General features: G+C 47.6%; 1 protein-coding gene across 2 annotated transcripts in view; it reads right to left on the bottom strand.

Moving 5' to 3' along the window:
• Nucleotides 1-4,412: 4,412 nt before the first annotated feature.
• Nucleotides 4,413-17,316, bottom strand: part of srgap2 (SLIT-ROBO Rho GTPase activating protein 2) — a 195,077-nt gene continuing 182,173 nt past the window's right edge. For both annotated transcript variants that reach the window (XM_068007742.1, XM_068007743.1), the window contains exons 21-22: nucleotides 16,711-17,041; nucleotides 4,413-8,517 (exon numbers count right to left, since the gene is read on the bottom strand). In XM_068007742.1, coding sequence (XP_067863843.1) covers nucleotides 8,134-8,517; nucleotides 16,711-17,041 — 715 coding nt within the window. In that variant the 3' untranslated portion in view covers nucleotides 4,413-8,133. The remainder of the gene's footprint in view (nucleotides 8,518-16,710; nucleotides 17,042-17,316) is intronic.

A 17,316-nucleotide genomic window follows, 5' to 3' on the forward strand; every position in this document is an offset into this window, starting at 1 on the left:
TCGCATGAAGAGCAGGGACTTGGTGAGATATCAGCAGGTGGTCAGGAATCATGGAACAGTTCCCCAGTCAGGGGACTGCATCTTCACGAGAGGAGGAAAGAAGGAACTTGCGTTTATATAGCGCCTAACACATCCTCGGCACACACTGATACACAGGCACACACTGATACACAGACACACACTGATACACACACTGATACACAGACACACACTGATACACAGACACACACTGATACACACACTGATACACAGACACACACTGATACACACACTGATACACAGACACACACTGATACACACACTGATACACAGACACATACTGATACACACACTGATACACAGACACACACTGATACACACACTGATACACAGGCACACACTGATATACACGGGCACACACACTGATACACAGGCACACACTGATACACAGACACACACTGATACACGGGCACACACTGATATACAGGCACACACACTGATACACAGGCACACACTGATACACAGACACACACTGATACACGGGCACACACTGATATACAGGCACACACACTGATACACAGACACACACTGATATACAGGCACACACCCACACTGATACACAGACACACACTGATACACACACTGATACACAGACACACACTGATACACACACTGATACACAGACACACACTGATACACACACTGATACACAGACACATACTGATACACACACTGATACACAGACACACACTGATACACACACTGATACACAGGCACACACTGATATACACGGGCACACACACTGATACACAGGCACACACTGATACACAGACACACACTGATACACGGGCACACACTGATATACAGGCACACACACTGATACACAGGCACACACTGATACACAGACACACACTGATACACGGGCACACACTGATATACAGGCACACACACTGATACACAGGCACACACTGATACACAGACACACACTGATACACGGGCACACACTGATATACAGGCACACACACTGATACACAGACACACACTGATATACAGGCACACACCCACACTGATACACAGACACACACTGATACACATACTGATACACAGGCACACACTGATACACAGACACACTGATACACACACTGATACACAGGCACACACTGATACACAGACACACTGATACACACACTGATACACAGGCACACACTGATACACGGACACACTGATACACAGACATACACTGATACATGGACTGATACACAGATACACACTCTGATACACAGGCACACACTAATACACACTGATACACGCACTGATACACAGACACACACTGATACACAGACATGAACTGATACACACACCAATACACAGACACACACTGATACGTGCACTGATACACAGGCATACACTGATAAAGACACACACTGAAAGTATCAGCGAGTGCCTGTACCAGCGTAGCCTGAATTAATCTGAATCGGATACAGGTATTTCAACAGTCCATTGTTTCCAAACACAGCAATGGGAGCTCGATACGCAGTCGTGCGATGTGACAGAGTCCTGGTTTACAGCAACTGAATAATCAAATTCCATTTTTATTTTTACTGTGTGGGCTCAGTAACACCTCCTGTTAACTTCAGTTCTTCCCCACTCCCACTGGAATTTAACACACTTCAATTTTTACACTTTTTATATATATAACATTCCCAATTTTCTCCCCTCCTCCCTTGAAGGTGCCAACTCCTTGCTGGGATTCGATCCATGGATCCTGACAAAGCTCCAGGACCTCACCTGGGCGAGTTACCCTCAGGTGTGACCTGATGGAGTGTGTCAGCTGGCTGTGTGCCCATGGAGCATCTTACAGCTGAGCTTGACCCTGTCCACGTCTAACCCGTCACCCATCACCCGTAGCCACCAGGACCAGTGTCGTCACACAAGCACTGAGGTCAACTGTAATTTCCGAACTGCCGCTCCAGCTGAGATCAGCTAACTCAGCGGCAATCTGGAATGGAACCTGGACCTTTCTGCTCTGTTTGGCTCAGTACCACCAGCTTCTTTGTCCTGTTTCCAAGGGAGATGAGCCCCAATCAAGAGCAGCAATGTCATGGGAATGCCATCACCTCCAAATCGCTCACCATCCCGACTTGGACATATATCGGCCGTTCCTTCATCGTCACTGGTTCAAAATCCTGGAACTCCCGATTAACAGCACTGTGGGAGAACCTTCACCACACGGACTGCAGAGGTTCAAGAAGGCGGCTCACCATCACCTCCTCAAGTGGCAAGTGGGGATGGGCAATAAATGACGGTCTTGCCAGCGATGCCCACATCTCGAGAACAAATAGACCCCACAAACCCATTGACCCCTGGGTTTAATCGGAGCTTCCAGGGAGAATAGCCCAAGCTGTATTTTGAAGCTGAGGTGGGGCTGAGCTAGAAGGTTTCATTAGAGGACCCAGACTATGAGCCTCTAAGGGTGCGGTTTATAGTTGCTGATTTATTTCTGTATCATCCTCCACCTTCTCACCCTCAAATATGGAAACAGAACGAAGGTTTGTAAATCTGAGGCCTGATTTTCAAACTGACCCTTCACCTCAAAATAAATCCAATGTAAAGGCGCCTTTTCCTCAATTTAGCAAAATCACGGTATTTTCCCAGCTTCCTCTGCGTGGTGCCCCGGGGTGATTGGAGGACTGTTAACATTGTACCGTTGTTTAAAAAGGGAGAAAGAGATAGACAAAGTAATTTACAGGCCAGTCAGTCTATCCTCGGTGGTGGGCAAATTATTGGAATTAATTCTGAGGGACAGCATAAATCGTCATTTAGAAAGGCACGGAGTACTCAAGGACAATCAGCATGGATTTGTTAAGGGAGGTCGTGTCTGACTAACTTGATTGAATTTTTTGAGCAGGTAACAAGGAGGGTCGATCAGGGTAGCGCATTTGATGTAGTCCACATGGATTTTAGCAAGGCTTTTGACAAGGTCTCATATGGCAGACTGGTCAAAAAAAGTAAAAGCCCATGGGATCCAAGAGAAAGTAGCAAGTTGGATCCAAAATTGGCTCAGTGGCAGGAATCAAAGGGTAATGGACGACGGGTGTTTTTGCGACTGGAAGGCTGTTTCCAATGTGGTTCCACAAGGCTCAGTACTGGGTCCCTTGCTTTGTGTGGTATGTATTAATGATTTGGACTTGAATGTGGGGGACCTGATCAAGAAGTTGGCAGATGATACAAAAGTTGACTGTGTGGTTGATAGTGAGGAGGAAAGCTGTAGACTGCAGGAAGATATCAATGGACTGGTCAGGTGGGCAGAAAAGTGGCAAATGGAATTCAATCCAGAGAAGTGTGAGGTAATGCATTTGGGGAGGGCAAACAAGGCAACGGAATACACAATAAATGGGAGAATACTGAGAGATGTAGAGGAACAGAGGGACCTTGGAGTGCATGTCCACAGATCCCTGAAGGTATTAGGACAGGTAGATAATATGGTTAAAAAGGCATACGGGATACTTTCCTTTTTAGCCAAGGCATAGACTATAAGAGCAGGGAGGTTATGCTAGAACTGTATAAAACATTGGTTAGGCCACAGCTTGAGTACTGTGTGCAGTTCTGGTCACCACATTACAGGAAAGATGTGATTGCACTAGAGAGGGTGCAGAGGAGATTTACGAGGATGTTGCCAGGGCTGGAGAATTTTAGCTATGAGAAAAGATTGGATAGGCTGGGGTTGTTTTCTTTGTAACAATGGAGTCTGAGGGGAGATTTAATTGAGGTGTATAAAATTATAACAGGACAAGATAGAGTGGATAGGAAGGACCTATTTCCCTTAGCAAAGGGGTCAGTGACCAGGGGGCATAGATTTAAAGTTATAGGTAGAAGGATTAGAGGGGAGCTGAGGAGAAATTTTTTCACCCAGAGGGTGGTGGGGGTCTGGAACTCACTGCCTGAAAGGGTGGTAGAGGCAGAAACCCTCAACACATTTAAAAAGCACTTGGATGTGCACATAATCTACAGGGCAACAGACCAAGTGCTGGAAAGTGGGATTAAGCTGGATAGCTCTTTTTCGGCCGGCATGGACACGATGGGCCTAACGGCCTCCTTCTGTGCCGTAACTTTCTATGATTCCTCTCCCCCTATTCTCTGGCTGGAGAGAGAATTTTAGGGAACACTGCTGATGGTACTAGTCAGGCAGAGAGGAGGGGGCGGGGGCGGGGAGGGAATAAATCAGTTGCTGAAGCATTTTGAAACGGATAGATAAAAGGAAAGAACTTTTATTTCTATAGTTCCTTTCACAACCTCAGGATGTACAGAGCGCTTTACAGTCAATGAAGTACTTTTGAAGTATAGTCACTGTTGTAATGTAGGAAATGCGACAGCCAATTTTCCCATAGCAAGAATCTACTCCGAGAATAATTCACTGCAATTCAAGGCTCATGTGGAGACTAATATGAGATTTATTGTTTTGAGACTAACATCTAATATTCTGCACAATACTGTACCAGAAAATGCTGTACCTTACAGTCACTGATGTGTAGTTACATATACACAAATATTCTGTACAATTAATTATTACAGCCTTATTTATGCAATGGTCTAAATACATAAAAACCATTGGATATTAACTCCCCAACCATGGTGACCCAGTGAACGAAACTGGCACAGAGGCTCACGGGATGGTGACACTGTGACAGACACTGAGCTTTAACACTGTGCTCCCCCGACACTTCCTCCTGCAGCTGCTGACTCCTGCTAGGCTACGGGTTGTCCGCCATCTGGTATTGCGCCCCAACTGACCATTCTTCATGTGTGTTGACAGACTGTTCCACCACAGGAAGCATCACAGTTGAGCCCGATGCTGTTCCCATTTCACCTCCACACTTTCCAGCGGGAGTCATTGGAGAGCGACCAGCACTGGGAACCCTGTCTGACCAGCACTGGGAACCCTGCCTGATCAGCACTGGGAACCCTGTCTGACCAGCACTGGGAACCCTGCCTGATCAGCACTAGGAACCCTGTCTGACCAGCACTGGGAACCCTGCCTGACCAGCACTGGGAACCCTGCCTGATCAGCACTGGGAACCCTGTCTGACCAGCACTGGGAACCCTGCCTGATCAGCACTGGGAACCCTGCCTGATCAGCACTGGGAACCCTGCCTGATCAGCACTGGGAACCCTGCCTGATCAGCACTGGGAACCCTGCCTGATCAGCACTGGGAACCCTGTCTGACCAGCACTGGGAACCCTGCCTGATCAGCACTGGGAACCCTGCCTGATCAGCACTGGGAACCCTGCCTGACCAGTGCAAAGCATTGAGTCCGATTCCAGTGCCCCCTCCCATCTGCTGGCTGGGATTGGATTACTCAATGGAGACCAAGGATCAAATCTGGAGATCTCCCTTGTCTGTAGGGCCGGGGACCACATGGGCGGGGTGCATCTACCCATTGAGAACGGGGTTCAAAACGTCCTGTTACTTGACCAGCCTGAGCCTGGACCCAAACAGCCGCTCTACAAATCTCTGGTTGGTAAGAAGTTTGTCGCGTCTGATGGCCAATCTCGTGTTAATGTCTAGCTGGAGAACCTTCTGACATTAAAGCCCTGATTTTACCCCCCCCCCCGCCCCCATGCTCGACGAGAATAGGATGTTGGGGGGGGGGGGGGGTCGGTTAAAATAGGGGCAGAGTAATCACCTCCCCATTCACACGCACTCCAGGTGTTCAATCTTTTAACTCCCAGGTTTCGGGAGGCGTGCGAGGGGCCTCATTAAATATTCAAAAGTCGTGGCGCGATGATGTAATTCGGACCCCGACGCCAATTTAACCCCGGGCTGCGAGACGCTCGCTGAGTCCTGAACACGGCTCCAATGTGGCGGGACGTGAACCAGCTTTGGCTCCAGGCCTCCCCAAACTCACAGCGAGAGGGACCATTCCAACGTCCTGTTTGCCAGACAGCCAGAATGCCGCTGTTTAACCTGACCCCAGAACCGAGGATGACAATGTCAGTCAGTGATGAGGGTCGGGGCCTGTGGCAGGCCCGTGTATTGCCTTACGAGGGAAACACTCACCTCAGCTATTTTCTTCTTGGATATGCCTGTGGGGATTAACGACATAAATCAAGCCTCTGACTTGTGCTCGGGAATGGAATTCCACAGGCCCTCTCTCACATCTTAACTGAATGCGGGCCTGGATAGTGAGTGTCCGTAGGGCCATGGTTCCATGGGCAGCGTCACAGCCCAGGCCCGATCCTGCACTCACCTGATAACATTCACACATACATGGATTTCTAGCGGGGAGGGGTCACTGGCTAGGGATTAAGAGTGGGAATGCCAGGGGCACTCAGACCAGTCATAGACCCAACCGCTATCCGACCTGAGATCAGTTTATGCAGCGCGGGGTGGGGGGGGAAGGGGGGGAGGGGGTTCCCTGGTCTGTTTGGCACAGACTGGGGGCGGGGGGCGATTCCCTGGTCTGTTTGGCACAGACTGGTTGTGGGGAGGGGGTTCCCTGGTCTGTTTGGCACAGACTGGGGGCGGGGGGCGATTCCCTGGTCTGTTTGGCACAGACTGGGGGCGGGGGGCGATTCCCTGGTCTGTTTGGCACAGACTGGTTGTGGGGAGGGGGTTCCCTGGTCTGTTTGGCACAGACTGGGGGCGGGGGGCGATTCCCTGGTCTGTTTGGCACAGACTGGGGGTGGGGGGCGATTCCCTGGTCTGTTTGGCACAGACTGGTTGTGGGGAGGGGGTTCCCTGGTGTGTTTGGCACAGACTGGTTGTGGGGAGGGGGTTCCCTGGTCCGTTTGGCACAGACTGGTTGTGGGGGGGCGATTCCCTGGTCTGTTTGGCACAGACTGGTTGTGGGGAGGGGGTTCCCTGCTCTGTTTGGCACAGTACAACACTGGGCAGGTGCCTGAATCGCACAGTAAATGCGACGGTTTAAATGGTGCTTCACATTCAGACATTAATGAGATAACATTACTCCCGCGGAGATCAGTAAAACACCGAGCACAAATACATTTTAAAACAGGCTGGGACATTACACAGACAAAAAAAATGAATTACTGAGAATCAAAAATTAATTTAAACATTTCTATGATCACAAAGAAATAAATGGATGAGAGATTCAATAATAAAAGGCCAGTTTGTAGATTGTTCTGTGGAACCTTTCACAGTACAGATTCCGTGTTCGTCTTGGAGTCTCTCCCCTAAAAAATATCACATATTTTTTTATCTGTTAACCTAAAAAACATTTCCAGTTTTCAATACCATGAATCTTTCAAAATATAATTCACCATTTACACTGAACTGCTCACAATAAAAGTCCATTAAAAAAAAATTAAAAATTAATTGCAGCAATTGTATTTTTTTTTCCTTGTGCTAAACTTCGAAGCCTTTGACCAGGCCTTGCTCCCCTAGCCACATGAATTGGTAAAGCCTTGGTTTAAGTTTAGTACTACAAATGTACTCAGCTTTTTAAAAATAAAATTTAAAAAAATGACAAAGCAAGTCTTGGATTACAATTTCTTTCTTGAAGAGCTGACGGTTTCACAAATCCCACATGGCGAAGGATATGTTCTTTTTGGTGGTAAATTTCGGAGTCAAGCCAAAGGCCCCAAAATACCCGAGTTACCGTAACAGTCATGAGGATTCAACAAAAGCAAAAAAAATTGCGACCTTCATCTTCAAGGCAACAAATGATTCCATTGCTATTTGTTTGCCTTTGATAACCAAATGCAGATGCACAGAAGAAGCGAGGAATCCAGTGGGAGAGCTGGCAGAGGTACAGGAAGCAATGGATTTCGGAGAGAAAGTCGGGAAGACTAATGGAAAACACACCTATGCACAGATTTATTTGGCTTGAGAGGACTGAGTAACGTCTGCGTTAGATTTGTTTCCAGTTTCGCTGCAAAGGACTAAAATGTCACACTGAAGAAAGCTGTGCTCTGCTGGTTTAATGTATCGAGACGTGTAAGGAAGATCAAGACTTCATCACGAGACAGGACCGATTGAAATTCTGGGCGGAGAACTGGACCAAACTCCTACTGCAAAGCAAGATCATTTCTTGAGCTGCACATTTGATTGAAGGCGTCATTTCGGTCCTTCTCCCTGTTCATGAACAATCAAATGGCACTCACTCAGTCATCCCTTTGCCCACAGGCAGGGCCTCACACGGTGCAAGACTTGTCTGTTGGTTGCTGCGTGGTTGGGGATCCAAGGCTGGGGGTAGCTGGATTGGTCTTTGGAAACACCACAGGTTTGGGCCTCAGTGCAGGAGGTTTCACCTGGGCCGCTATTTTCACGGACTTCACGGGTCTGAAGGTGCATGGCATGTCCCCGGATGAGCTGGCACTCCTCTGCAGAGAAGACTCAGAGTCTTTCAGGATTCGGGAGTGGAGCGGGCTGGAAGGTTCTGAGGTGGGGCCCAATGAAGGAGAAGTCTTCATAGGTTCGAGGGTATCTAGGACCACATCTGGGGCGTGCTTCACTGTGCTCTGACGCTCCAACTCACGCAGCTCGTTGAGGGCTGAATTCATCGTTGCCTCAATATCCTACAAAACAAAAATGGATCTGAAATATTAGGAAATACCAATGGTAAAGAAGACAAAAGATGAGAGGATTCACTGCAGTCATTGGAGAGACAGTAAAAGGATTGTTAAGGACCTCTCTGCACATTGAATCCTGTCCCTCTTATACTGAAGCTACCCAGCCAAGCATTCATCTGCGATTCCAATGCCCCATATAGCCTGGGTCTTAAACCCAATGCAGGCATTTCTCACCCTTTGTGTGAAGCAGTTCTTTGTGATATCTGATTTAATTTTTCGTTAGTGTATATTTCTCATCTGTGGCCATGCTTTATTTTAAAGCAATATTCAGGATTTACATTATCGAAGCCATTTAACAGTTTAGGTACCAACCAGGGCCCCTCTAACACCCTTCTCTCAGCACCACTGAGTTTCAACTTCTTTAACCTTTCCCTAGGTGCCAGCCCAGCTCAATTGGTAGCACTCTCGCGCCTGAATCAGAAGGTTGTTGCTACAAGCCCCACTCCAGGGCTTGAGCACAAAATCCAGGCTGAAGTACTGAGGGAGTGTTGCACTGTCAGAGGTGCCGTCTTTCAGATGAGATGTTAAACCGAGGCCCTGCCTGCCTGTTCGGGTGGATATAAAATATCCCATGGTTCTATTGGAAGAGCAGGGAGTTCTCCCAGCATTTATATGCCACTAACATCATAAAAAACTGGTTGTTCATTTCATTTAAGTGGAATCTTGCTGTGCACAAATTCTCAGCTAACATTGACTGCACTTCAAAAGTAATTAACTGAGAATAAAGCATTTTGGAACATGCTGAGGATGAGAAAGGCGCTATATAGAATCATAGAAAGGTTACAGCACGGAAGGAGGCTCTATGCAAGAGCAATCCAGCTAGTCCCACTCCCCTCGCCCTTTCCCCGTAGCCCTGCAAATTTTTTTCCTTTCAAGTACTTATCCAGTTCCCTTTTGAAGGCCACGATTGAATCTGCCTCCACCACCCCCTCAGCCAGATTCTAACCACTCGCTGTGTAAAAAAGTTTTTCCTCATGTCACCTTTGGTTCTTTTGCCAATCACCTTAAATCTATGTCCTCTGGTCCTTGACCCTTCCGTCAATGGGAACAGTTTCTCTCTATCTATTCTGTTTAGATTCTTCATGATTTTGAATACCTCTATCAAATCTCCTCGCAACTGTCTCTGTTCCGAGGAGAACAATCCCAGCTTCTCCAGTCTATCCACGTAACTAAAGTCCCTCATCCCTGGAATCATTCTAGTAAATCTCTTCTGCACCCTCTCTAAGACATTCACATCTTTGCTGAAGTGCAGTGCGCATAACTGGACACAATACTCCAGTTGTGGCCGAACCAGTGTTTTATAAAGGTTCATCATGACTTCTATACTTTTGTACTCTATGCCTCTATTTCTATAGCCCAGGGTCCCGTGTGCTTTTTTAACCGCTTTCTCAACCTGCCCTGCTACCTTCAACGATTTGTGCACATATATCCCCAGATCTCTCTGTTCCTGTACCCTTTTTAGAGTTGTGCCCTCTAGTTTATATTGCCTCTCCTCGTTCTTCCTACTGAAATGTATCACTTTGCAGTTTTCTGCGTTAAATTTCATCTGCCACGTGTCCGCCCTGCTACCAGCCTGTCTATATCCTCTTGAAGTCTATCACTATCCTCCTCACTGTTCACTACACTTCCAAGTTTTGTCATCTGCAAATTTTGAAATTGTGCCCTGTATACCCAAGTCCAAGTCATTAATATATATCAAGAAAAGCAGTGGTCCTAGCACTGAAGCCCTGAGGAACACCACTGTACACCTCTCTTCAGTCTGAAAAACAACCATTCACCACTACTCTCTGTTTCCTGTCCCTTCGCCAATCCTGTATCCACGTTGCTACTGCCCCTTTTATTCCATGGGCCGCAATCTTGATGACAAGCCTATTATGCAGCACTTTATCAAATGCCTTTTGAAAGTCCATATACACCACATCAACTGCATTGCCCTCATCGACCCTCTCTGTTACCTCATCAAAAAACTCTATCAGGTTAGTAGTTAAACACGATTTGCCTTTAACAAACCTATGCTGGCTTTCCCTAATCAATCTACGTTTGTACAAGCAACTGTTAATTTTGTCCTGGATTATCGTTTCTAAAAGTTTCCCCACCATTGAGGTTAAACTGACTGGCCTACAGTTGCTGGGTTTATCTTTACACCCTTTTTTGAACAAGGGTGTACCATTTGTAATTCTCCAGTCCTCTGGCACCACCCCTGTATCTAAGGATGTTTGGAAGATTATGGCCAGTACCTCCGCAATTTCCACCCTTACTTCCCTCAACAACCTCGGATGCATCCCATCTGGACCGGGTGATTTATTTACTTTAAGTACTGCGAGCCTTTCAAGTACCTCTTCTTTATCAATTTTTAGCCCATCCAATATCTCATCTATGCCTTCTTTTACTGAGACTCTGGCAGCATCTTCTTCCTTGGTAAAGACAGATGCAAAGTACTCATTTAGTACCTCAGCCATTCCCTCTGCCTCCGTGAGTAGATCTCCTTTATGGTCCCTAATTGGCCCCTCCTCTTACTACCCATTTACTGTTTACATGCCTGTAGAAGACTTTTGGGTTCCCTTTTATGTTGGCCGCCAGTCTATTCTCATACTCTCTCTTTGCCCCTCATATTTCCTTTTTCACTTCCCCTCTGAACTTTCTATATTCTGCCTGGTTCTCACTTGTATTATCAACCTGACATCTGTCATGTGCCCCTTTTTTTTCAGTTTCGTCTTACTCTCTATCTCTTTTGTCACCCAGGGAGCTCTGGCTTTAGATGCCCTACCTTTCTCCCTCATGGGAATGTACCTAGACTGTACCCGAATCATCTCCTCTTTAAAGGCCGCCCACTCTTTAATTACAGTTTTGCTTGCCAATCTTTGATTCCAATTTACCCGGGCCAGATCTGTTCTCATCCCATTGAAATTGGCCCTCCACCAATTGAGTATTTTTACTTTAGAGTGGTCCATGTCCTTTTCCACAGCTATTCTAAACCTTATGATCTATGATCGCTGCTCCCTAAATGCTCCCCCACTGACACTTGCTCCACTTGGCCCACCTCATTCCCTAGAACCAAGTCCAGCAATGCCTCCTTCCTCGTTGGGCCGGAAACGTACTGGTTAAGAAAGTTATCCTGAACACATTTCAAAAATTCCTCCCCCTCTTTACCCTTTATATTATTATTGTTATCCCAGTCTATATTAGGATGGTTGAAGTCCCCAGTTATCACAACTCTATAGCTTTTGCACCTCTCTGTAATTTCCCTGCAAATTTGCTCCTCTGTCTCCTTCCCACTAGTTAGTGGCCTATAGAATACTCCCAGTAGTGTAATGGCACCTCTTTTATTTCCTAACTTTAACCAAATATAAATGCAAGTTATTTTATATCGTTATATGTCATCCCCTTACGTTTGGAATCATTCTTTTTGGTCTTCTCTGCACCCAGTGTTTACACATCCCGTTTTATACAGGACTGTACAGTGTTTACACATCCCGTTACATAACAGAAGTGTACAGTGTTTAGACATCCCATTATATACAGGACTGTACAGTGTTTACACATCCTGTTGTATACAGGACTGTACAGTGTTTACACATCCTGTTGTATACAGGACTGTACAGTGTTTACACATCCCATTATATACAGGGCTGTACAGTGTTTATATATCTCAGGTATATACAGGACTGCACAGTGTTTACACACCCCTGGTATATACAGGACTGTTCAGTGTTTACACATCCCCAGTATAAACAGAAGTGTAGTGTTTACACAGCCCTGGTATATATACAGGACTGCACAGTGTTTACACGCCCCTGGTATATACAGGACTGTTCAGTGTTTACACATCCCCGGTATAAACAGAAGTGTAGTGTTTACACACCCCTGGTATATACAAGACTGTACAGTGTTTACACATCCCTGGTATATACAGGACTGTACAGTGTTTACACACCCCTGGTATATACAGGACTGTACAGTGTTTACACACCCCTGGTATATACAGGACTGTACAGTGTTTACACACCCCTGGTATATACAGGACTGTACAGTGTTTACACATCCCTGGTATATACAGGACTGTAGTGTTTACACACCCCTGGTATATACAGGACTGTACAGTGTTTACACATCCCTGGTATATACAGGACTGTACAGTGTTTACACATCCCTGGTATATACAGGACTGTAGTGTTTACACACCCCTGGTATATACAGGACTGTACAGTGTTTACACATCCCTGGTATATACAGGACTGTACAGTGTTTACACATCCCTGGTATATACAGGACTGTACAGTTTGTTCCAATTGCAGACTGACTCATACATTGTACAATCTCAGTGCAGTCTGACTAGACTTTCATTGTTCTGTATCTAGTCTAGGGTTTGATTTACATTTCTGTTGTGTTGTAGACTGACTTCAGCTCCTGCAGGCCCTCCCCATGGTACCAGCAGAGCACTCGGACTCTGCCTGGTGGGGTGGACGGGGCTCGGGCAGGTTTCCTGACTGTTCACTGAGTTGAGGAATGTCATATAGTGAGGGGGAGGGGAGGGAAGGAGATCCAAAGAAATAAAAACAAATAAAAAGGTTCTGGAGAAAATAGCAAATACAAGTTAAAATGGAAGCAGCCTCATTGGTCAGTGTCATAACCTTCAGAGTTAGGAATTATTTGTTGAAGCATGAAAATAAACAAAACAATTATTGTAATTTAGAAAGAAGTTGTTTGGGGTTTAAGGCAATGGAGGATCACATTACAGTGATCCTGGCAACTTAACAAGGATTTCCAGATACCAGCGATCAAAGTTGAACTCCCAGAGCTATAGGCAGATTCCTGCTGCATTATATTGTTAACACAGGACAGACAAACAGCTCAATTCAACAGGCTAGTCCACAGAGACAGTCTCGATAAGACATTGCTAACCTTCCCTTGAATCTGTATTTTCCCTGAAACCCAATTCCACCTTTCTCCATCTCATTCGGAAACTGTGCATAAAGATCTGTTTGACTTGACTTCAAAGCCGACAATTCCCATGTAACAACCCCCACGTCTCTCCCCCTCCCCACCCCACCCCCATCATCGTAAATCACTCGACAGTTACTCGAAGGGCCCCCAGACAGTAATGTTATCTTCAGGATTGTGTTCCTGTGCTGAAGACACATCAATAACATGACTTCAGAACGCTCTTTCTTTCTCTTGTGCGATGAGGAGCTGAGAGGAACATAATGAGGAACAAATCTGGAGTGCTGGAGACTGGCTTTAGTTATGTATGAGCTGTACTCTCTGGTGCATTTTGGTAGGAGGAGTAAGGAGGCCACATGCTCCTTGGGAAATAAGAGTCTAAATGGGGTAGAGGAGCAAAGGGATCGAGGGGTACAGATACACAAATCGTTAGAAGTAGCAAGGCAAGTTAACAAGGCCATAAAAAATGCAAACAAAGCATTGAAGTAGGCTGGGAGGAGGCTCGTGTGGAGCATAAACACCGGCACACTTGGGCTGAATGGCCTGTTTCTCTGCTGTAAATTCTATGTAAAAACCTAATTTCAATGATCACAAACCTGTTTAAAACAAACAAGCCGGGGTCAAAGTCTTTTGCATAATTGAAGGATTTCCGTGGAACCCACAGCTTTTACTGGTTTAACGGAGTGACCCTTTGGCTCAGTGGGAGCATTCCTGCCTCTGAGTGAGAACATGCAGGGTTCGAACCCCCACTCCAGACAGTCCCAGGAGTGGAGACCGGAGCTCCAGACACTCACGGAGAGTGGAGACTGGAGCACCAGACAGTCCCGGAGAGTGGAGACTGGAGCTCCAGACAGAGCCAGGGAGTAGAGACTGGAGCACCAGACAGTCCCGGACAGTGGAGACTGCAGCTCCAGACAAAGCCAGGGAATGGAGACCGGAGCTCCAGACACTCACGGAGAGTGGAGACTGGAGCTCCAGACAGTCCCGAGGAGTGGAGACCGGAGCACCAGACAGTCCCGGAGAGTGGAGACTGGAGCACCAGACAGTCCTGAGGAGTGGAGACCGGAGCACCAGACAGTCCCGAGGAGTGGAGACCGGAGCACCAGACAGTCCCGGAGAGTGGAGACCGGAGCACCAGACAGTCCCGGAGAGTGGAGACTGGAGCACCAGACAGTCCCGGAGAGTGGAGACTGGAGCACCAGACAGTCCCGGAGAGTGGAGACCGGAGCACCAGACAGTCCCGGAGAGTGGAGACTGGAGCACCAGACAGTCCCGGAGAGTGGAGACTGGAGCACCAGACAGTCCCGGAGAGTGGAGACCGGAGCACCAGACAGTCCCGGAGAGTGGAGACCGGAGCACCAGACAGTCCCGGAGAGTGGAGACCGGAGCACCAGACAGTCCCGGAGAGTGGAGACCGGAGCTCCAGACAGTCCCGGAGAGTAGAGACTGGAGCACCAGACAGTCCCGGAGAGTGGAGACCGGAGCACCAGACAGTCCCGGAGAGTGGAGACCGGAGCACCAGACAGTCCCGGAGAGTGGAGACCGGAGCTCTGGATCTGAATTCTGGGGTGACATCCAGCAGGATTCTTGTGACCGGTGCGTGTGGGTGGTCCCCCCTCATCGTATGGGTTGTTGGAACCTATAATACCCTCCCCCCTGTACAGGACTAACCCCCCTATCAACTGGTATAAAGATGGTTACGGCCATGGAAGGAGTGTTCACGTCACGACCTGTCAGACTGTTAATCAGCCTGTGAATCCTCTCACTAATTCACACTGGTCTCCGAGGGAAGAGCGAGAAGATACAAAATGAACACTTTAACACAACCCAATCCCGACAACTTCCTTTGGTTTACATTAGCCATTTTGGTAGTTAATCGAGTGAAATTTGTACCAAATTACAGGCAGTTTTGTACCGTGGGCCGAGACACTTACGTTCCACTGGAAGTTAGGTTGAGATTACTGAAACCCAAGCCCCATAGGACCCTTATCCCAGCAGAGAGCAAAGTGACCTTCAACAGCTATCGACCTGGGCTGGGTTCAAACCCAAGGTCAGTGCGTAGACCACTACAAGCACCCAGGTCCCTGAGGTGAGAGGACTTTGTGCAACTCAGTGTACCACCCAGGAGAAAGGACACTGTTGTACATTGGAAGGAACAAAGGAACATAAGAATAGGAGGAGGCCATTCAGCCCCTCAAGCCTGTTCTGCCATTCAAGTAGATCATGGCTGATCTGTATCTTAACTACTTCTACCTGCCTTGCTAATAGACCATGTGATTTACTGAGAGCAGTGATTCACATTAAGAGCAACGAAGAATGAAAGCTGGTAATATTACAAGTATCAAGTTTTTAAAAAAAGATTTGTTCTTGGGATGTGGGCAGAATCGACAGTTCAGTTCAGTTTTGGGCTCTGCACCTCAGGAAGGATATATTGGCCTTGGAGGGGGTGTAGTGCAGATTTACCAGAATGATACCAGAGTTTAAAGGACAGGTTGCATAAACTTGGGTTTGTATTCTCTTGAGTTTAGAAGGTTGAGGGGTGATCTAATCGAGGTGTTTAAAATGATAAAAGTATTCGATAGGGTAGATAGAGAAACTAGTTCCTCTGGTTGGAGGAATCAAGAACAAGGGGGCACAATTTTAAAATTAGAGCCGGGCCGTTCAGGGGTGAGGTCAGGAAGCACTTTCTCTCACAAAGGGGAGTGGAAATCTGGAACTCTCTCCCCCCAAAAGGCTGTGGAGGCTGGGGGTCAATTGGAGCTTTCAAGACTGAGATCGAGAGATTTTTGTTGGGTGAGGGGATCAAAGGATATGGAGCAAAGGCGGGAAAATGGAGTTGAGGTACAGAACAGCCATGATCGAATGGAATGTGGTGGAACAGGCTTGAGGGGCTGAATGGCCTCCTCCTGTTCCTATGTTCCCAGTGTACAATGAACACTGTTGTACCCATATGCAGTATTTTCTTTTCTGCTCCAGTTTTCACCTCTTCTCTCCTGAAAGTGCTGGGGGTGAAGCTCCGTGGGTGCAGTCAGCCTCCAAAAACTCAGCCAAGTAGCCGCTCTTTACGTGTGAACCGAGGCAGTGAGTCAGCAAGCTATTTGACTAAGAGGGGCAGCACAGCTACACCCGATTCCTTTGCACTTGTATCACTCCAAGAACAAACCCCCCACACACAGATGCTGAGGGACAGCACTGTACCTGTGCGATGGACTCCGGGTCCAGAGGCTTGTGGTTACTGAAGCTCTTGGATCGTCCTGCTGCCACCGCCTTGCGGACCTGTGGACTGTCGGCCCGGTTCGCTGACGGCCGGCGGGTAATCGAGTTCAGGCTGCCGTGGGTTACCACTGGGCGCTTGTCTGGCGTTTCCTTGGCGCCGCTTTGCGTTGCTTGCGGGGAGCTCCTGGAACTGGCAGAGGCTTGGGGTGCACAATCGACCGGTGAGGCCGCCAGTCCGTGTCCGGTGAGACTGTGACCGTCACTGGTTCGGAAGGAACGGCGGATACTGCCAGACTCTGGTCTCTTCTTCTGCCTGGGTCAATAATGCAAAACATTCAATCACAACGTGCAAAACAGTCTCCAACTGAAGTTCTCTGGGCTCCTCGTTTCTGTAACCCAGCCCTGAACAACACTGTGGGGTCTTGCAGCCCTCGTAACTCCCCCCACCCCCCCGACTCTTGTTGGGTACATCACCCAGGAGCCATTCTCCATCCGTGAGCCTGGTTAGTGAGCACCAGCGGGGTGTCAGTAGAATGGGGCAGGGTGGTGTCTCCACGTACAGACCGGTACTCTCATCTTAAACAGCAG

The sequence above is a fragment of the Heptranchias perlo genome, chromosome 27 (genome assembly GCF_035084215.1).
Source record: "Heptranchias perlo isolate sHepPer1 chromosome 27, sHepPer1.hap1, whole genome shotgun sequence".
Classification (NCBI taxonomy): Eukaryota; Metazoa; Chordata; class Chondrichthyes; order Hexanchiformes; family Hexanchidae; genus Heptranchias; species Heptranchias perlo.